Genomic DNA, 21862 nt, shown 5'->3' on the forward strand with positions numbered 1-21862 from the left:
TGGTGAAGAAATAGATCAAATAAATATAAGGTTTGTGAAGTGATTTCCTGTTCACTTGGAAAAGTATTTTTAGCATTTTAAAAATACAGTAGTATATTCTGATACAGGCGGCACGGTGGTGTAGTGGTTAGCGCTGTCGCCTCACAGCAAGAAGGTCCTGGGTTCGAGCCCCGTGGCCGGCGAGGGCCTTTCTGTGTGGAGTTTGCATGTTCTCCCCATGTCCGTGTGGGTTTCCTCCGGGTGCTCCGGTTTCCCCCACAGTCCAAAGACATGCAGGTTAACTGGTGACTCTAAATTGACCGTAGGTGTGAATGGTTGTCTGTGTCTATGTGTCAGCCCTGTGATGACCTGGCGACTTGTCCAGGGTGTACCCCGCCTTTCGCCCGTAGTCAGCTGGGATAGGCTCCAGCTCGCCTGCGACCCTGTAGAACAGGATAAAGCGGCTAGAGATAATGAGATGAGATGAGATATTCTGATACACTTACAATTAGAGCACAGGTATCTTATTTTAAAATGCATTGTGATGTATCTTGGCCCTGGCTATAGTCCAAAGAATGAAGATCTTTTCTGCTCATAAGAGCTTTTTTAAAAATTATTTTAAGGCTACAGTGTAATGCACTAGCATGTAGACTGTGGAAGTGGTCCTTATTTATTAAAGCATATTCCTGGTGTCCATCTGACGCCCCTGACATTGGCTTTGTATGAAGAGAAAAATTAGATAAAAGGAAATTATGGATTGAAATGAGGGTTCGAGTCTTTTCAGCACCTTCGGCGTGGCTTCACAGGTGAAATTTACAGTCGACTGGTTGAGAGACGTCCAGGGGACGGGCTCCGACTACGACTGAACATCTGAAAGGAAGTGTATGGGGTGGGGGTGGGGTAACCAAACATATTTACACATCAGTAATGAGCTGGAGAATATATCCACCTACCATCCGACCAAGAAAGTATGTGCAAAAGGAATGCAGAACTTAGCGTTCTATCTACCACACACATTTACCAATACCTTAAAAAGTTCCTTAGTAAACAAATGTCAAAGGATCATTGAGTGTGACTGACAGAATTAAAAATTAAAATGAACTTACGAGTGTGCGGCCGGGGCTTCCTGAGTGAGAGCGAACTGGACTGCAGCTGCGGCTTCGGCTCCTCCACTGACACACAGAACACACGACATAGAAAGTTACTGTGACAGAACTAACACACACACTGCAGAAAAGCACAGCTACAACAACACTAACACACCCAACATATGAAACTACTGTTAGGCCAAATACTGATGTACGCTGCTTAGAAAAATACAGTACTATTAAAATGAACATCCACTACACACCATGTAGCAGTGGGTACGGTATGTGGTTTAACTGCGTTTTGTGAATGGAGAGAGGAGTCTTGGAGAAAGGAGTGGGTGATTTAATGAATGAACATTGACCTGTGTGTAATTAATGATGCTCTATTTTGACCCTGTTTGTCTTCCTGAATGCTGAGCAGAGAGAAACAGTGGCGTGGAGCAAAGCAATTTCCTTTGACAGCTTTCTACTGATTCTGATTGAGTGTGTGTGTGTGTGTGTGTGTGTGTGTGTGTGTGTACCAATGCCCCTCTCCTGGTGACAGCCTCTCCTTTCACTATAACCGTGTCTCCCTCCATCAGTGCAGGCCACACGTGATACACTACCAGTGGTGCAGTGAACTCTGAATCATAACTACGCCTGTACCTGAGGGGGAAAAATAAGACGAAATTAGGTTTTTAGAAAACTTCTGTTTCTATGTATGCACGTGTCTGGAACGGAAGATAGAGTTTCTCCACTGGATGGTGTGGCACAGTATGAAAAGCAAAGCCCATGTTATCTGTATCCTGAAGTGCCTGTCTCGGTCTCCCATTGCACAAGGCTATCTGTTAAAGAAAGAGTTCTCTGGAGGTTGCGAAATGACGAGTTTTGGATACAATACTACCCACAGATAGATTTGCTTTAATAGCAGCATGTGTGCCAAAGTGACACGGAGGCTTTGGATGGTGACGTATGTCAGACAATGCAATACAAATACAGTGCAAACAACATAAGGTTAAGGATGTGACCCTGTTCTATGAATACAACACCAGCTTCAGTGCTTCAACATCTGGATACTTTTTTACACACGTGCTGAGAATCTTTGACGCTAAATGCTGCGGTGACCAAAATATTAATAGCCATCAGTCCTGTCCTGTCCTGTGGGTTCCTCCATAAACTTCACTGAAGCGAGTCAGGCAAGTTAGTTTGACGATGAACTAACTTGGCGAACTCCAAATTTGACTGTGTCGACTTTTTCACTTGTTCGATTGGTAAGTGTAGTATTTCAGAGATCTTTATCCATGGGTCACGATAATATTTTCTAGTAGGTTTGGCAAATATCAGTTTTTTGATGTATGTGGTGTTTTCAGACCGGGAAATAATGGCTGACTTTCCCTTTGGAAATCCTTCATTTAGTTCAGCTTAAGGTGATAGATGAGCCTCGTGGTTATCCAGTGTTCATAGAACAAGGTTATATCTGTAAATTTACATACTATTACTCCCCTACTCAACCCTACTCACCCCTACTGGTCGTGGAAACTCCTTTGCTTCATACCAGTCACACTTCCATTACCCAAAGTGCTCATAATCTCAAAGTGGTAAAAAGAGTGTTATTAATTAATTAATATCAAATTGTAGTCATAACATTTTCACAGGGGCGGCACAGTGGTGTAGTGGTTAGCACTGTCGCCTCACAGCAAGAAGGTCCAGGTTCGAGCCCCGTGGCTGGCGAGGGCCTTTCTGTGCGGAGTTTGCATGTTCTCCCCGTGTCCGCGTGGGTTTCCTCCGGGTGCTCCGGTTTCCCCCACAGTCCAAAGACATGCAGGTTAGGTTAACTGGTGACTCTAAATTGACCGTAGGTGTGAATGTGAGTGTGAATGGTTGTCTGTGTCTATGTGTCAGCCCTGTGATGACCTGGCGACTTGTCCAGGGTGTACCCCACCTTTCACCCGTAGTCAGCTGGGATAGGCTCCAGTTTGCCTGCGACCCTGTATAAGGATAAAGCGGCTAGAGATAATGAGATGAGATGAGAGACATTTTCACAGGTATATTGACTTTACCCATTCTCAGGAAAAAATTGTAGAGCTTTGAGTCATGACCGACTGAACTACCATTTGCTACCTACCTGGCACTGGCTAATCTAATAATCAAATAATGTATGTACAAGTCATCAACTGTTAAAAAAAAAAAACATGGAAAGAATAACAGCTCAAAAAAGTGAAGCCACAACAGGTCTAGTGCCCCATCTGGCTGGATGCAGTATAACATGTAGCTCCGCCTATCCTCGTATGTTTCAGTTACAAAATAGCCTTTTTTCCATGTCAGTTTTCTCATCTAAACTGTCTGTCCATCTACAGTGTTTAATTTGAACAGTTATTTTTCTCTAAGTTTTTCTGTATATTTTTTTATTTTTCCCCCAAAAAATGAGTTTCGTGAAATGTCCATCCATCCATCCATTATCCATAGCCACTTATTCTGTGCAGGGTCACGGGCAAGCTGGAGCCTATCCCAGCTGACTATGGGCAAGACCCTGGACAAGTCGCCAGATCATCACAGGGCCGACACATAGAGAAAAATACAACCATTCACACCTACGGTCAATTTTGAGCTACCAATTACCCTAACCTGCATGTCTTTGGGGGAAACTGAAGCACCCAGAGGAATCCCACACAGAACATGCAAACTCCACACAGAAAGGCCCTGATTGGCTGCTGGGCTCAAACACAGGACCTTCTTGCTGTGAGGCAACAGTGCTAACCACTACACCACCATGCCACCCTTTTGTGAAATGTTATTCAACTACGTGTATATCGTAAAAAGGTGTGGCAACACTTGGGAATGAAGTGGTTGACAGCCTTGATCAGAAAAGACAGATGCAGCACCTGAATTGCACCATGTCTGTTCATTATTAGTTCAGTTTGTCAGGCAACCTAGTCTACCATTGTTTTATCATTTCTTATAACTGTTCAACTTAAATATTTTGACAGTCATGTCCTGTAGTGCTACCTATAAGTTGCTAGCATATGTAACATAAGCCTACTGATAGCTAATGGCATTCAGTTTATTGTCACTGGCTATATTCAGAATTATAAGGTGTCTGAATATGTTATTAAGTTACATACATGAATTGCACTTTTACTGTTGATAAATTACACTTATCGGACAAATTGGATATTCAGGAATAAAGTGCCTTTGCTGTTGCTGAGTTGCTGCCACAATGAAGACATTTTGCAACGCTCTGAACCTTGGTATGGGGAGAAGGGGACATTCCCAGTGGGTGGGCCTATCAAATGAGTGGGTGTAACTGACATCAACTCTCGTCTCTACTGCGCAGACTCTGGATCCAAGTTTGACAATAGAGTGGAGGAATTTTGGTTTCATTTCTATTGAACGGAAGGCAATGGAGCCACACCAACCTTGTTTTTTACAGTATAAGTAGCTAATATAAGGTACCAACTGAAAAAAATTAACATTTATATAGTTAACATTAAAAAATCACTGCTCTCCATGATTTTCATCTATCTCTGACACCCGCACTAACTTATCAATACCAACAAACTGATGGATTATAGTGAATTTAGTGAGCCACCCCATAATGCACTGTCCAGTAGAAAAATGCAATTAGTCCATCTAAACCATTGCGTATGTTGAAGTTGAGGTTTTCATTCTGCACCATTTGTGGTATGGTAGTGTGTGAAAATTACAAAAGGTTGGATATCGTCTCACTTGATATCATTGTAGAGTTCTCCATCAGAGCTAAAGGCGAGGTCCAGGGGAGGATCCAGCGTCTGCATGTCGAAAGCAATTCGACACGTCTCTCTGATGAAACTACTGATGAGCATAAAGTCCACTTCTGGAGGGAAGGATATGCGTGGATTCACGTTCATGGAGTTGATCACATCCTGGAACAAGGGGAACACAAGGCTATAGTTTCACAGTTTAATTATGAGTGACATTCACATCACAGTGTTGCTACTATTAAAACTTTATCTTTAAAATGCTTGGCTAGAATGCATGAGAGGTCATTGATACATGTTAAAGTTTGACCATGTTTCCTTGATGCCTTTAATTTGCATTGCCTGCTATCTTGAACAATGAAAAAGAAAATCAATAACTGCTTTCTGATGTATTTCAAAACACCTAAATAGAATATTCTTAGTGTCTGACAATAGCAATACTTCGCCATTTAATTAGCTCTTTATGATTGTGATTTATGAGGTGCTTAGGTAAGATTAGACTTCTCTAATATTTCAGTTATTTTTTTTATTCCTTCCCACTATTCCTGCCCATGTTCACAAAGCTCCACCCACAAGATCTATGATGGCTGTGGAGTAGGGATTGTAAGATTCACCAGTTTGCATTGGTGTGCAGGCATGCGATTGCACTGATTAAAAAAGTGTGCACCGCATACAATTTGGGATGAACTTATTATGCTTCATCGTTTGTAACATCTTTGCATCAGTAAAATCTGATTTTTAGTTAATTTATGATTTACTGTCTGAAAAAGCAAGGAAATAAAATCAAACTATTTGTACCATACCAAACTGTATAGCATCATATTCTTTTGCATCACATCTTATCACGTTGAATCGCAATGTGATAAATCAAATCGTGTCGAATCACATTGCATCGCAATGGGGTGAATTATATCATATACAGTACTGTGCAAAAGTCTTAGGCACCCTTTTTTCATACAAACCTTGTTATAGATTTCTATTTTATGACTTCTACATTATCGAGTCAGTACAAAAACATTGTAAAGTCCAAACGTTCGTTTTCCAGCACAAAATTAAACGTTACAGAAAAAAAAAGTTTGTATCTGAGCAGCATATTCCATAAGAGAGCACTTTTCAGATTAAAAAAGAAAACATAATGAAGGCTGCTGGGTTTTGGTGCAAAATGAAGAAGCGAGTGTGACAGTCAAAGTGTCCAGAAGAACTGGGGCTGCTTCTGTAAGACGCTCAGTAAAACCTACAGCTCATTTCCTTATCAAACTGCACTCACTGTACCTCAGACTACTGTTTTTTTTTTAAAGCAAAGGGTCGTCTCACACCCAATATTGATTTTGTTTCATTTATTATGGCTTACTGCTATTTATAGTATTTTTTTTATGTTGAAACATTTCATTTCATTATTTTAAGCCATTTTTGTTTGACAGCATTTCTTTACATGTGCCTAAGACTTTTGCACCATACTGTATATTAGATCATTGACATCAAGATATGTTCGCATCAGGCCTCAGTGATGGACACGCACATCCTTACTGTAGAGTGTCTACAAAATGGCTGACAGCAGGTCCATCCAAACGCAAACATACATTCTGGACCAGAAGCCAGTTTTCCAAAAATGTTTTCTCGACAACTTAATGCATCTGTGCTGAGGCCACGGCTTAACCCATTGTATTTTTTTAATCATGTTCAACATATTTTCCAGGTTATTTGTCTGAGTAAGACATTTTAAAACTTGAATGTTATACCTTTCAGTGGTTGGGAAGGGGGGGGGGGGTAGTGGTCCCTCTTTATGGCGATAATATTACTTATTGAGTTTAGTGTTAGTCACTGCTGTGTGTAATGAACACTGCAGCTCCCTGTCTTTTGCAGCCTCATCAAAGCAATATAACTGACATTAGTGGTCCCCAGCATGGAGCTGTTGGTACTAACCCTTAAAACTCTCCTGAATAAATGGAGCATTGTATTCACAATGCTGTCATTATATATTATGTGTAAAAAAAATCTTTAAAAGGACATACACTGACACTTGTCTGCACATCGTAAAGGTCAAGGTTTCTGACAATGTAGTCCACGATAGCATCTTCCAGACTCTCAGGACCCACGTGTGTAGGAGAAAGAGTTTTCCTGACACGCAGCTTAAACTGCCGATAGGCCAATTTAGCTGCCTGAAATGATTCCTGTTGGTTCAACAGTAAGGTTAATCAGCATTTATTCTTTGTGCATCATTGTACTGTGACACATTATTGCAAAATTATCATACTGACACGATGGAATTTTGATTTAATCTGCTCATGTACTGTAGATATTATAATATAATTGTAAGATCTTTATAATTAAATCTGAAGAGCAATAGAAATATATGCATGAAAATTGACATAATTAGACAAAAACAACACAAAAGTTTGACATTGCCAGACAAAATGCCAACGTAAAGCAGTCGGAAATGTTGCTGCGTACCACTGCAGCAATGAAGATGATCCTCTGCACTGTTTCCAGGTCATTGATGTAGTGGCGGAGGAGGCTCTGGGCCTCCAGCCGTTCAATGGCGTACAGATCAGAGAAGCGTGACACGAGCCGGGCATGGCGAGATGAGCTGGTGAGTTGGGCACGCGTAGGAGACTCACTCCTCACAGGACTGCTGTTACGACTCCGCCGAGGAAGAGGACTGGGAGAACGACTCCTCACCAGCCTGAGACATGGAAGAAGTAAATCATCCAGTACTGAACAGAATTTAGTTGTTACTCTAATCTGTGACTTGGTGTACAACATGTTAGATTGTGATTTAGATCATTGTGTAAGTGATCACCGAGAGAGAGAGAGAGAGAGAGAGAGTGTGTGTTTTACCTTTCTTGTAGCATGGATTTCTCAGCAGTGAGAAAAGTGACCTCATCTCTCAGTAATCTGACCTGCCTCTCATAGTCCTCCAACACATCCAGTTTCTTCTTATAGAGGTCCACCTGATCATAGGCCATCCGCAACCTGCAACAACACACAACACATTTTAATAATGGAAATCCATGGCTAAAAAGTGTTCACTCCTTCAAAAGAATGTGATAAAGAAAGGGGAAAAACATTCAACAATGAAGACAGGAGAAGGGAGGTTTCTTCTCCTGATAGCTACAAATTTTCTCTTTTTTGTAGATGTTCAATTACTGACTCTAGTCCTTCTGTTGCTAGACTTTCAGGCCGCTTTCTACCCCATCCATCAATGGAATGGCACCACAACTGATTGGATATTATTTGGGTGGTGTGCTATTCGAAGCACGGCATGATATGGTAGTATGCCACTGGTATGAATATTGTATCAAGTGAAAGTATAGATAATGTGTCAAAATGTTACTCAATTAAAAGTAAACATATCCAGCCAAAAATTGTCTGGAGTGAAAGAAAAAAGGTTGCTACTTTTAAAAGTACTAAAGTATTTTAAAAAGTTTTAAAAAATCAAAACATAAACGTTTCAAAGATAATGAAAAATTTAAACAATACTAAAGAAAATTTAAAATATCCAAAAACTTTTCTAAAACATGATTTTCATTCTAATAGCAGCTACAACATTTTGCCTGAAAACGTCCTCTAACCTGTATTAAATTTGCTGGTCATCAGTAACACAATGCAGCTTGATAATGAATGAGTTATTCAAAACTAAGATATCATGTTAATAATCAATATTTACCATTAGCTAGGATTTCACTTGCTGCCTAGATAATTTATTATACAACCCCAATTCCAAAAAAAGTTGGGACACTGTGTAAAACATAAATAAAAACAGAATGTGAAGATTTGCAAATTATGGAAACCCTATATTTCATTGAAAATAGTACAAAGACAACATATCAAATGTTGAAACTGAGAAATTTTATTTTCATCTCATTATCTGTAGCCACTTTATCCTGTTCTACAGGGTCGCAGGCAAGCTGGAGCCTATCCCAGCTGACTACGGGCGAAAGGCGGGGTACACCCTGGACAAGTCGCCAAGTCATCACAGGGCTGACACATAGACACAGACAACCATTCACACTCACATTCACACCTACGCTCAATTTAGAGTCACCAGTTAACCTAACCTGCATGTCTTTGGACTGTGGGGGAAACCGGAGCACCTGGAGGAAACCCACGCGGACACGGGGAGAACATGCAAACTCCACACAGAAAGGCCCTCGCCGGCCACGGGGCTCGAACCCAGACCTTCTTGCTGTGAGGCGACAGCGCTAACCACTACGCCACCGTGCTGCCCAGAAATTTTATTGTTTTTGAAAAATATATGCTCATTTTGAATTTGATGTCAGCAACACGTTTCAAAAATGTTGGGACAGGGGCATGTTTACCGCTGTGTTGCATCACCTCTACTTTTAACAACACTCTGTAAACATTTGGGAACTGAGGAGACCAACTGCTGTAGTTTTGAAAGAGAAATGTTGTCCCATTCTTTCCTGATATACAATTTCAGTTGCTCAACAGTTAATGGTCTCCTTTGCCATATTTTGCACTTCATATTGGGCCAAATGTTTTAAATGAGAAACAAGTCTGGACTGCAGGCGTGTTAGTTTAGCACCTGGACTCTTTTACTATGGAGCAATGCGATTGTAATATATGCAGAAAGTGGTTTGGCATTGATTTGCTGAAAGAAGGAAGACCTTCAAGTTCAAGTCAGGTTTATTGTCAGTTTCTTCATATGCACAGGTCATACAAGGAAATTGAAATTACGTTTCTCTCTATCCCATGTAAAGACATAGACAAACATAGGACTGACATTAACAAGACAAACATTAAAGTGCAAGACAGGACCAATAACAGTGTAACAAGCAATAAGTAATAATAAAGTAATGATTTAAAAAAAAAAAAAAACCTTCCCCACAAAATTATGTGCAGCATGGTGGTGTAGTGGTTAGCGCTGGTGTCTCACAACAAGAAGGTCCTGGGTTCGATCCCAGTGGCTGACAAGGGCCTTTCTGTGTGGAGTTTGCATATTCTGTCTGTGTGGGTTTCCCTGACTGTCAAAAGACATGTGGTTAGGTTAATTGGATACTCTAAAGTGCCCATAGGTGTTAATAACTGGACTGTGCTCCCTGGTCAGATATGAGTACTATGGTGGCTGCCTGTGGCACCTTTGTATGCCTTTGACTTGGTCATGTTGAACTGCGTCCTTTGCTATTCAGCTACAAGAAACAATGATTAGCCAATATAAATAAAAGATTTTGTCTGGATGGCAGCATATTGCTCTGAAATGTGTATATATCACTGAGCATTAATGATGTCTTCCCAGATGTACAAGCTCCCCATGTCATGTGCATTAATGCACCCTCATACCATCACAGATGCTGGCTTTTGAACTGTGCACTGATAACAAGCCGGATGGTCCCTCTCCTCTCTAGCCTGGAGGATGTGGTGTCCATGATTTCTAAAAAGAATTTCTACTTTTGATTTGTCAGACCTCGGGACAATTTTCCACTTTGCCTCAGTCCATCATAAAAGAGCTCGGGCCCAGAGAAGGTGGCAATGTTTCTGGATATTGTTCATATCTGGTTTTAACTTGCATTTGTGGATGCAGTAATAAACTGTTTTCATAGACGATGGTTTCCTGAAGTGTTCCTGAGCCCATACAGTGATTTCCACTACAGACACATGTCTGCTTTTAATGCAGTGTTGCCTGAAGGCCTGAAGATCACATTTCGCCTGAATGTCGAGGGCGCATGCTCATGCAGCGACCGGCAGCAGGTCATGTCTGTGCGTTGTTGATGTTTGTTTTTATTGTTTGTTTTTGGCGTTTTAAACCAGTAATAATTACTCCGGACAAGCACGCGTCTGTGAGTTTTGACTTTGTTGACATCAAGTCGTTCGGTAAACTAAAATGGAACTTTGGTCACTGCTATTGTTGTGGATGGCGTTTTGGTTGGTTTGGAGCCTTGGCGACTCATCTCCAATCTCAGCAACGAGGATCCAGTACTCCAGGGAGTTTCTCCTAAGCTGGAGTCATGTTACAAACTTGCCACCAAATTCACCATCTATCTGGGATTTATCAAGCATACAACCAGCTGGAAAACAACACCATGGATCGGGTTCCGCTGGGAGTACCAGGACCAGGAAGCGAGGGTGCAGAGGAGGTGTTCGTCTTAGGGTGAAAAAACAGTCACTCTCACGCATCCCTCTGCCAACAATCATCCTCTCAAATGTGCAGTCACTTCGGAACAAATCTGAAGAACTACAGGCACAGGTTCGGTATTCCCACGAGTTCAGAGACTCTTGCATCCTGGCGCTTACGGAGACATGGCTGTCTGATCGGGATATGGATGGTGATCTGAAACTATGCGGCTTCGGTACACCGGTTCGGCTGAACAGAGATGAAACGTCTACTGGCAAGCACACTGGTGGGGGGGGTGTCTTTACGTAAACAAACGCTGGTGCAGATCGATCATTGTCAGAGAGAGAATTTGCACAGCTGATGTCGAACTGCTTGCGGTGGCATTGCGCCCCGTCTATCTCCCACGTGAGTTCTCTCAGCTGTTCGTTACCCTGGTGTATATTCACCCTAAAGCGAACAGTAACAATGCCTGTGAAATTATCTCCCAAGTTACCCACTCACTCCAAATGCGATCCCCTGATGCACCTATCATTATTCTTGGGGACATGAACAATTGCTCTTTGTCCAAAATACTTAGAGACTTCCATCAGTATGTTACATGCCCTACTAGACATAACAAAACATTGGACTTATGTTATTGTTCAGTAAAAAATGCATTTAAATCCATCCCCCTGCCACCTTTAGGTTCATCTGACCACAACTGTGTTCACCTTATCCCCTCATATCAAACTGCCCTTCAGAGACTCAAGCCACAGACTGTTTATATTGAGGACTGGTCAGAGGATCACTGTCTTGCTCTCCAGGGATGCCTGGAGTGCACAGACTTTGACATGTTTAAGAACTCATGCTCTGATATTGATGAACTAACAGATGTCATTAGCAGTTGGGTGTCCTATTGTAAGGATACTGTCATTCCAAATAAGGCTATAAAAGTTTACCCCAACAGTAAACCATGGGTTACTAAATCTCTTAAAGGTCTTTTACGTGAAAAAAGTAGAGCTTTTAAGGAGGGAAATCTGCTGGCACTGCATAAACTCCAGAAGGACATAAAACGAGAAATCAGGATGGGCAAATTAAAGTATAAAGATAAATTAGAAACACAACTCAAATTGAACAACCTGGGTTCAGCCTGGGATAGCATGAAGACCATTGTAGGGCTTAAGGAAAGGGGAGAAAGGAGGCTAGAGTTTAACAGCATACCTGATCAGGTTCTGGCAGAGGATCTAAACAGGTTCTATGTCAGATTTGACACACATGACTTCAGCAACAGACATTCTGAACTCAAGGAAAGTCTTCTGGTATCCCCTCCATTCACCCCCAGATTTAATGAGCAGAGTGTGGTTAGGTGTTTCAAATACTGCAATCCAAAGAAAAGCCCTGGCCCAGATAACATTAGTGGGCGCACACTGAAAGTGTGTGCTGAACAGTTGGGTCCCATTTTTTACTATTTATTTAATTTATCACTCTCCCTGCAGAGGGTCCCATCCCTATGGAAACAATCTGTAGTGGTGCCTATAGCCAAGGTCAGCCGTCCCCAAACCTTAAATGATTTTAGGCCGGTTGCCCTCACATCTCTCATTGCAAAATCTCTTGAGAAGCTGATTAAAACTGAGCTACTACTTAAAGTGGAACCTCTCCTGGACCCTTACCAGTTTGCTTATAGGGCCAAGAGAGGGGTGCAGGATGCTACCATCACTCTACTTAACTTTGTGTACAAACATCTGGAGACAAGCGGAAACCATGCAAGGCTGCTCTTTGTAGACTTCTCCTCAGCATTTAACACCATCCAACCCCATCTACTGATCGAGAAACTACTGAACAATTTTAGCCTTGACCAAAACCTGATTGGTTGGCTGCTTGATTTTCTTATACAGAGATCTCAGAGGGTGAAGGTAAATAAAATACTGTCCAGTAGCCTTACATCCTCTACAGGATCACCCCAGGGGTGTGTCCTGTCCCCCTTGTTGTACATTTTGTACACCAATGACTGCCGTAGCCAGCATGTTAACAGGCATATTCTAAAATTTGCAGATGACTCTGTCATTGTCAGTCTTTTAGATTCCCATGAGTATGAGCATGGCCCTGTTATTAATGATTTTGTGTCCTGGTGTAATGATGCTTTTTTGCATCTGAACATCAGCAAAACTAAGGACATGTCTATAGATTTTAGACGACTGCCCCCTGCTTTTAGGCCCAGTGTCATAAATGGCCAGGATGTTGAAGCTGTATCATCCTATAAGTACTTAGGCACCTTGATAGACAACTGTCTTAAATTTGACCTGAACACCACCTCCCTGTGCAAGAGAGGGCAACAAAGACTCTATGCACTCAGGAAACTGGCCAAGTTTCAGGTAGACAAAACATTGATGACACTGTTCTACAAAGCTTTTATTGAATCAATACTCACTTTCTCCATCATCTGCTGGTATGGAAATGTTACCATTAAAGAGAAAAATGCACTTTCAAAAATTGTAAATGTGGCCAGTAAGATTGTGGGGGTGAAGTTTGATAGTTTAACTGAATATTTTAATAAGCAGGTGTTTAACAAAGCCATTCAAATCTATCAAGATCCAGCTCATCCCATGTATTCTGAATATGTGTTTCTGCCGTCTGGTCTACGTCTCAAAACTCCCATTGCTCTCAAACAAAGGTACAAAAACTCTTTCATCCCCTTTTCTATCCAACTACTGAATGCACATATCAGAAAAAGATATCTTTGTCCATTAAGTACCTATTTCTTCTTTTTATATGCATCTTATTTATTTATTGAGCATTTTTATCTTGTTTGTAATGTGCTGTGTATATTGTGGTGTGGTATGTGTCCTGTCTAGCAATTGGATTGCTAATTTGTGCTGTGTCCATGGTGGTGTGGTATTGTATGTGGTCCTGTCTGCAATCAAATTGCCCATTTGGGATAAAGTAATAAACTGAACTGAACTGAACTGAACTGGACATCCAATGTCAGTTTTCAGCCTTGTCTCTTGCATACAGAGATTTCTCCAGATTCTCTGACTCTTTTAATGATATTATGTACCACAGATAATGTGATCCCCAAATTCTGTGCAGTTTTACATTGAGGAACGTTATTCTTAAATTGCTGCACTGTTTGCCCACTCAGTCTTTCACAGAGTAGTGAACCCCTCCCCGTCTTTACTTCTGAGAGACTCCGCCTCTCTGGGATGCTCTTTTTATACCCAATCATGTTACTGACCTGTTGCCAATTAAACAAATTAGGGTTTTGGTTTTTTAGCATTACACAACTTTTTCAGTCTTTTGTTGCCCCGTCCCAATTTTTCTGAAACGTGTTGCTGACATCAAATTCAAATGAGCATATATTTTTCAAACAACAATACAATTTCTAAGTTTCAACATTTGATATGTTGTCTTTGTACTATTTTCAATGAAATATAGGGTTTCCAAGATTTGCAAATTGTTGCATTCTGTTTTTCTTTACAGTTTAGACAGCATCCCACTTTTTTGGAATTGGGGTTGTATCTTTGGGAATCGATACTGGTCTAACCTGACATCATTCAGACGCACACAGATAACTCTAGCATTAAATACATTGTGTAGGATGAGAACATCACCACAGATAATGAATTGTCATGATGTTTTGGATACTGAACTGAACTCATCACATTCATGATTTGTAATGAGTACTTTGAAGGTCTAAATAAAAATAAGAATGTAAGTATTCAACTTCACTAATACTCAAGTAAAATCGAAGTACATCAAAATAATACTTAAGTATAATAACAATGTACATTCAATTACTCAAGTATTTTCAAACGTTGCCTGTTACACTCATACCAGCACCACACCCACACACACCCACACACACACTACCATGTCAGTGTTACTGTTGTTCTGAGACTAGTTCACCACCAAAATAATATCTATTTCATGGTGGCCCTACAGTCATCCTTGTTCCTTGATGGCCGGGGTAGTGGAAAGCTGACAAATTGCCCACAGATGAGCTACAGTTACTAATTACTCACCTACAAAGTCTACATATATGGAAGATGTATCTGAAAAAGAGTCCTAATGAATGTAGGTACAGTATAAGTTGGGTGTAAGTGGACACTGAGTGTATATACTATGGTGAACATACAAGAATATCCAAGCACAACCCTAAAAATATTAAGATGCTGCAAAGATGATGAACTTGCTTTACAACAAATGGATATTTGGTACAACAAATGGATATCTCATCCCATCTCATTATCTCTAGCCGCTTTATCCTGTTCTACAGGGTCGCAGGCAAGCTGGAGCCTATCCCAGCTGACTACGGGCAAAAGGCAGGGTACACCCTGGACAAGTCGCCAGGTCATCACAGGGCTGACACATAGACACAGACAACCATTCACACTCACATTCACACCTACGGTCAATTTAGAGTCACCAGTTAACCTAACCTGCATGTCTTTGGACTGTGGGGGAAACCGGAGCACCCGGAGGAAACCCACGCAGACACGGGGAGAACATGCAAACTCCGCACAGAAAGGCCCTCGCCGGCCACAGGGCTCGAACCCGGACCTTCTTGCTGTGAGGCGACAGCGCTAACCACTACATCACCGTGCCGCCACAAATGGATATTTGGTGCAAAAATATATTAGCTTGTCTAATATGTCTACTTTTGTGTCCTCTGATTAATGGAAGGTATGTAACTCACTCTGCTTTCAGGTGTAGTATTTCATCTTCTGTGGCAAGAAGCGTGGTCGCTGATCTGTTTTTGGTGGAGTCCAGTTCAATCTTAGCATCAGCAAGTCTGAAGACACATAAAATCCAAGCTTATATATGCTATGACCTAGGCCTAATACTGACCATTAATCTATGCATTTAGCATAACTGGAACCATGTTTTTGGGTATGTCACATAAAGTAGCAGTGAGTGCTGAAGTGTAGCTTGGTCTGCTCAGTAAGTGGAACTGATACTGACTCCTGTTTGACAGAGTCCAGCTCTATGCGCGTAGAACAGAGCTGGTCCTCAATCTTCTGCATGTCACTCTCATGGGACAACGACAGCTCATGGATCCTTCGCTCTTTCTCCACATTGTCCTGATCAACACACACATATACATACAGTACAGAATATTTCACCCAGGCAGTATCCCAGACACAAAAGGATGGCTCAAAAACTACGAATACAATAAAATGATTCAAACCAGGTTCTGCAGCACCTAAGAAAGACTTGTAATGTTAAAGTACAAATTTAGAAGTTACCTGAATAAGATTGAGACTGGTGTCTGAAGAGACAGAGGCGCTTGCCATGGTGAAGCATGTCCCAAGCCATGGCAGCAGGCGAGATTTAAGTGTGTCCACTCCTGCATAGTGACCGCCTGGTGCAGACAGCAAAAAAACAGAAACATTCCTGCAGTTTATTACAATGGTCAAACAAATGGCGGGTAATACAGATATGCAGATTGCTTGTATTGTCAGCGAAACCCATGTTTAAAGAAGAAGGTTAAACATATTCAGAGTAATAAAAAAGAGCCTATAAGAGTCTATAACATCTCACAAACTTAGCAAGGCAAAGTTTGGGTTTCCATCAGGATTTCTACCTTCTTGTGCAGTAAGGTTGAGTATAGTGAACAGGTGCCCCTGGATATTTGAGGTGAGCTCCACTAGCTCACAGCACCGGTTCAGGTTCTGGTCACATGAGATCACCTGTGGGAACAGCTCAGTATGATCCAGTAGTGATTGGAGAAATGTCTGACACTAGTCAATTAAATCAGTTAGTTAATAGGGGGCTAAGAAGCAGCTATTACACTGTAAAAAAAGAATAGTTGAGAATACTTGAAATTTCAAGGCAACAGTCTGCATTAATAATTTTATGTTTTGCCAACGATGTGCCCATGATAATCCAAACTATGATAACACTTATCTTTATTAAGAATTCTTAATTAAGTCAATTTTCAATTCCTCATTCTGCCAACATAGATTTCTCTTTTTGCTGAACAGTGGCATTCACAGTAGTACAAAAAGGCAATAGAGGTTATCACAATTTTTTGGGGGGCTTTTTTCACCTTTATTTGGATAGGACAGTGTAGAGACAGGAAATGAGCAGGAGAGAGACAGATCAGGAAATGACCTCAGGTCAGAATCAAACCCAGGCCCCCAGATTTATGGTATGGCACCTTATCCACCTGAGCCACAACAACATGAGCTTCAACCGGAGAGAGAACCACATTGCCCAGCCCTTGCATTTGGGAGAGGAAACCACGTGTCTTGGTCATTCAGAGCATGCGCTGAATAAACACCTGTGACAATTATGTATTTTCAATTCAGATTATTCACTATTGTATATTTACACATCATTGAGGTGCACCCTATCAGTTTGATGTGGATTTTTCTTGATGTGGATAATTCTAAAAAATAGAATTATGCTTTGTTCAAGTAATTCCATATTCACAATTGAATGGACAAGAAAATATGAATAATTATTAACAAACAGAAAAATCCACATCAAACTGATAGGGTGCACCTCAATGATGTGTAAATATGCAATAGTGAATAATCTGAATTGAAAATACATAATTGCCACAGGTGTTTATTCAGCACATGCTCTTAATGACCAAGACATGGGGTTTCCTCTCCCAAATGCAAGGGCTGGGCAATGTGGTTCTCTCTCCGGTTAAAGCTCATGTTGTCGTGGCTCAGGTGGATAAGGCGCCATACCATAAATCCGGGGACCCGGGTTCGATTCCGACCTGAGGTCATTTCCCGATCCCTCTCCATCTCTCTCTCCCGCTCATTTCCTGTCTCTACACTGTCCTATCCAAAAAAATTGTGAGAACCTCAATTGCCTTTTTGTACTACTGTGAATGCCACTGTTCAGCAAAAAGAGAAATCTATGTTGGCAGAATGAGGAATTGAAAATTGACTTAATTAAGAATTCTTAATAAAGATAACAGTGTTATCATAGTTTGGATTATCATGGGCATACATCGTTGGCAAAACATAAAATTCTTAATGCAGACTGTTGCCTTGAAATTTCAAGTATTCTCGACTATTCTTTTTTTACAGTGTATCTGCTATTGCATGTAATACCAGGATTAGACTCCAGGAATTCAGCTTGATTTTGACACGATTTTGTCGTGACTGACAAATTCCTAGCATCTGTCCCAAATATGAATGTTGGGAATCACAAAAGGGTGACATAATCGAAGACCAGCAATGTGGGGTCTGAGACACCCCACAACACCCAGACAAAAAGTCCAGTATGTCAGAATTTTTTATATTCCTTGACATTCCTTCTCTAGCCATAATTGGCAATTTCTTGACACTTCTCCCTGATGACTCGCAAGGATGTAAGCAATGATTGGTCAGGGTCAAACTTGCAGTGTTGCCAGTCTCCCAACCAAGACATGGCAAGAATTTATGGCACTACACTGTAAAAAATGACTGTGAAATTTACAGTAGAACTATGTGAAATGCATACAGAACAGCACTGTAAACCCCGAAACATATATTTGTTGTTCAAATCACTGTTAAATTTTGTAAACCAGTAAAGTTTACACTGGGGTGCTGTATTTTTTACAGGGATTTTCTGGTCACCCCAGCTGCCAGGGTTTTCCTGTTAAAATGACAGATTTTTTTTTACAGTGTAGGATTACCTAATCTGACATGGTGATCATCGTGAAAGATAAAATTATCATCTAGTCTGATCCCAGCATTAATAAATGTCAGCCAGCCATCGGTCATAAGCCACAGCCTTCTCTGAGACCAGCAAACAGTCACGATAAAGTTTTTTTTTTTAAACCAGCTATAGGCTGAGGTTATCAAGTTGGTAGACTACACTATATGGCCAAAGTACATAGACACCCGACCATGACATGCATATTTGGGCTTTCCCCAAACTTTTTGGAAGTACATGATTTTGTAGCATGTTTTTGTTTTAGTTTTTCAACCCCACTGAAAATCTTTGGGATGACTATTAAGAGCACAAGAGCCTGGGGGTAAAGTCGGCATTCCAGTTCATCTCAAAGGTGTTCAGTGGGATTGAGATCAGGGCTCTTTCCAGACCAATCATGTTCTTCTACTCCAAAACAAAAGCATGCTACACAATCATGTGCCTCTAAGAAGTTTGGGGAAAGTCCACATATGGGTGTGACGGTCAGGAGTCCACATACTTATGGCTATATAGTGTATATTGGCCAGCTGATAAGTTATTTTCTAGCTTCCTTATTATTTGATTATTCTCATCTCATTATCTCTAGCCGCTTTATCCTTCTACAGGGTCGCAGGCAAGCTGGAGCCTATCCCAGCTGACTACGGGCGAAAGGCAGGGTACACCCTGGACAAGTCGCCAGGTCATCACAGGGCTGACACATAGACACAGACAACCATTCACACCTACGGTCAATTTAGAGTCACCAGTTAACCTAACCTGCATGTCTTTGGACTGTGGGGGAAACCAGAGCACCCGGAGGAAACCCACGGGGAGAATATGCAAACTCCACACAGAAAGGCCCTCGCCAGCCCCGGGGCTCGAACCCAGGACGTTCTTGCTGTGAGGCGACAGCGCTAACCACTACACCACCGTGCCGCCCTATTTGATTATTATTATTGTTATTTTCTTTAGAACATCTTGTTTACAATAGCATTGGAAGTGTGATTCATTTCTACCAGCACTTCCCATAGGTTGCTACAGGAGCGTATATACAGTAAGAGAGAGAGAGAGAGAGAGAGAGAGTATAAGTAAAACAGCTATATGTTTTATGAAAATGCATTTTCTGATCTGCATGGACATTTTCCACATGGTGTTATAACGGTTCCTGACAAGTCCTCATTACCTCTAACTAAATAAACCTACAGCTTACATTTTCATTTAATTTTCCCCTTAACATGCTTCAATATCCTAAGTTGTATATCTTCTCTTTTTTGGTAAAAATGTGAGGTGTGTAGACACAGCAGACTGTGTGAGAACTTTACAACTCCAGACTCATTCACCACCAAGTCTGAGGCATGGAGCTTGGATTTATTGAATGGAAGGTTGTGTGGTTGCCCTGACAACCAGCGTCCATAGCAACCTAACTTTGCCAGTGAATAAATCCAAACATTGGATTGAAAAGTTTGTTGGTTTTTGCCTACTTGGAACCTTTGGTGTAACTATATCTTAATAACTTGTTGTTCTAGTCACTAAATGTATGAACTATAACAAAGTAGGCTAAACACTCTGTAACTCCAACACAATGTTTGTACCATATCAGATCAAATTGCAGTCATATGCATTTAAGACTTGACTACTTAGCCTACATGGTGAATTAACCTTAATATGGCATGAATGTCATTAGTGCATGAACTTACATGATAGTCTTTGTACCAGGTTTCTAGTTTTTGCTGCAGGACGCTGTAGGATGAAGTGTTCACCAGCCTCTGCAACGTGTCTGCCATATTACACAGTGTCTAACTTGTCTTTAATCTTGTTAAAGACTTCAGGACGTCCCAGAACAAACACTGTACTTCTTAATCCGGTGAGAGCCTGCACGACAACAACCCTCCTGCTTTTGTACACACACACACACACACACACACACACACAATCCTGCACTTGTCGTTGGATAGGATGCTACGGACGCTCTTTAGTTGTAGCAACAACATTAGTTGTCCCACCCTCAGGCTCTGAGTGCTCAAAGTTGTCCAATTCCTGAGAAGGACTTCAAGCCTGTCGTGTTGTAAAGAAGACACTGTTACTGTAGAGCAGGTGTTAGATTTCGGAGTTTATTTACATGTGTGTGGTGGTGTGTGGTTTAGTCTAGTTCCCCTACTAAACTGTAAAAATAACCCCTCAACTACATAAATGTTACAATTAAACCTATAAGGTTTGTAATGTACTGTGTTATTGTAGTAGAGTAGGTATTTGGGGACACTTTTGGAATTTACACTTTTGTGCTTTCTTGCCATTAATAAAACAAAATCCCCAACACATGATACATTTCTGAAATCCTCAAGTTGAAAGAAAAGAAGCCATGTTCATATTCAAGAAGCATGTCTCACAATTTTTTGTCAAGACTGACTGAAAGCCAAAATTTAATGAGGGTAATTTGCTAATTTGCGACATGTTTTCATCCTTAAATGCACGTGTAAAACATTATTTATTTGTGCTGTACTTATTCAGGGCATTAATACATTAAATCTCAATAACAGTTCAAATTCTACTGTGCTTGCACGGTATTAAAATATGTTGATGATAATTTTTTTTTCAAGAGCTTAGCTGTATATGTAAGCTGGGTGTAAGTGACCAGTGAGTGTATATACAATAATTTTACAAACACACCAGAAATAAATCTAAATGCTGCAAATATGATGAATTTCTCATATACTTGCATTTAAATGAATAGAACAAACTGACATCTGGTAAAAAAAAAAATTATTTCCTTATATGATATATATATAATACAAAAAGTAATAGCACCTGTATTCACACTATGTGGGCAAAAGTATTTGGACACCTGTGGTTGATAGAAGAGAGCAACTGGACTTGCTTGAAGATTCTTGAAAACGTTTCACCTCTCATCCGAAAGGCGTCCTCAGTTCTGGAGTATCAGGTATTTATCCTCATCATAGAATCAGAATCAGAATTCTGATGGCTGCATTGTAGGTGGCTGATGGCCATTCCAGGTTGACAAAAATGAACGATCCTCTCTGGCTAAGATGTCTGCCAGTTTTCTGGAAGTCCTCTCATACTCCCGCACCAGTCGAAGGGATCTCATCCCAAAGTGCGTAGAAAAATGTCTGTGAAGATTCTCAGTCATCCAGGTACATAGTAATCTGTGGTTGTAAAATCATCTGTGAAGATTCTCAGTTATCTATGTACCTGGATGACTGAGAATCTTCACAGACATGTTTCTACGCACTTTGGGATGAGATCCCTTCGACTGGTGTGGGAGTATGAGAGGACTTCCAGAAAACTGGCAGACATCTTAGCCAGAGAGGATCGTTCATTTTTGTCAACCTGGAATGGCCATCAGCCACCTACAATGCAGCCATCAGAATTCTGATTCT

General features: G+C 40.9%; 1 protein-coding gene across 1 annotated transcript; it reads right to left on the reverse strand.

Moving 5' to 3' along the window:
• Nucleotides 1-792: 792 nt before the first annotated feature.
• spata18 (spermatogenesis associated 18) lies at nucleotides 793-20251 on the reverse strand. Its single transcript, XM_060916036.1, has 12 exons — nucleotides 20165-20251; nucleotides 16417-16522; nucleotides 16079-16194; nucleotides 15795-15913; nucleotides 15529-15624; nucleotides 7622-7756; nucleotides 7235-7466; nucleotides 6796-6954; nucleotides 4773-4948; nucleotides 1589-1712; nucleotides 1086-1151; nucleotides 793-849 (listed from the first exon to the last, which is right to left on the reverse strand). Exons 1-12 carry the CDS (start codon nucleotides 20249-20251, stop codon nucleotides 793-795), a joined length of 1473 nt encoding a protein of 490 aa, XP_060772019.1.
• Between the last annotated feature and the right edge of the window lie 1611 nt (nucleotides 20252-21862).

The sequence above is a fragment of the Neoarius graeffei genome, chromosome 3 (assembly GCF_027579695.1).
Source record: "Neoarius graeffei isolate fNeoGra1 chromosome 3, fNeoGra1.pri, whole genome shotgun sequence".
NCBI classification, from domain to species: domain Eukaryota; kingdom Metazoa; phylum Chordata; class Actinopteri; order Siluriformes; family Ariidae; genus Neoarius; species Neoarius graeffei.

What these genes read in the sequence shown, in the direction of transcription:
- spata18 (XM_060916036.1), bottom strand. Translation starts at nt 20,251, where the DNA reads ATGGCAGACACGTTGCAGAGGCTGGTGAACACTTCATCCTACAGCGTC. An exon ending in CCTGGTACAAAGACTATCAT is followed by an intron (nt 16,523 to 20,164) that starts GTAAGTTCATGC and finishes CTGTTCCCACAG; the next exon opens with GTGATCTCATGTGACCAGAA. An exon ending in CTGGACTCTGTCAAACAGGA is followed by an intron (nt 15,625 to 15,794) that starts GTCAGTATCAGT and finishes ATGTGTCTTCAG; the next exon opens with ACTTGCTGATGCTAAGATTG.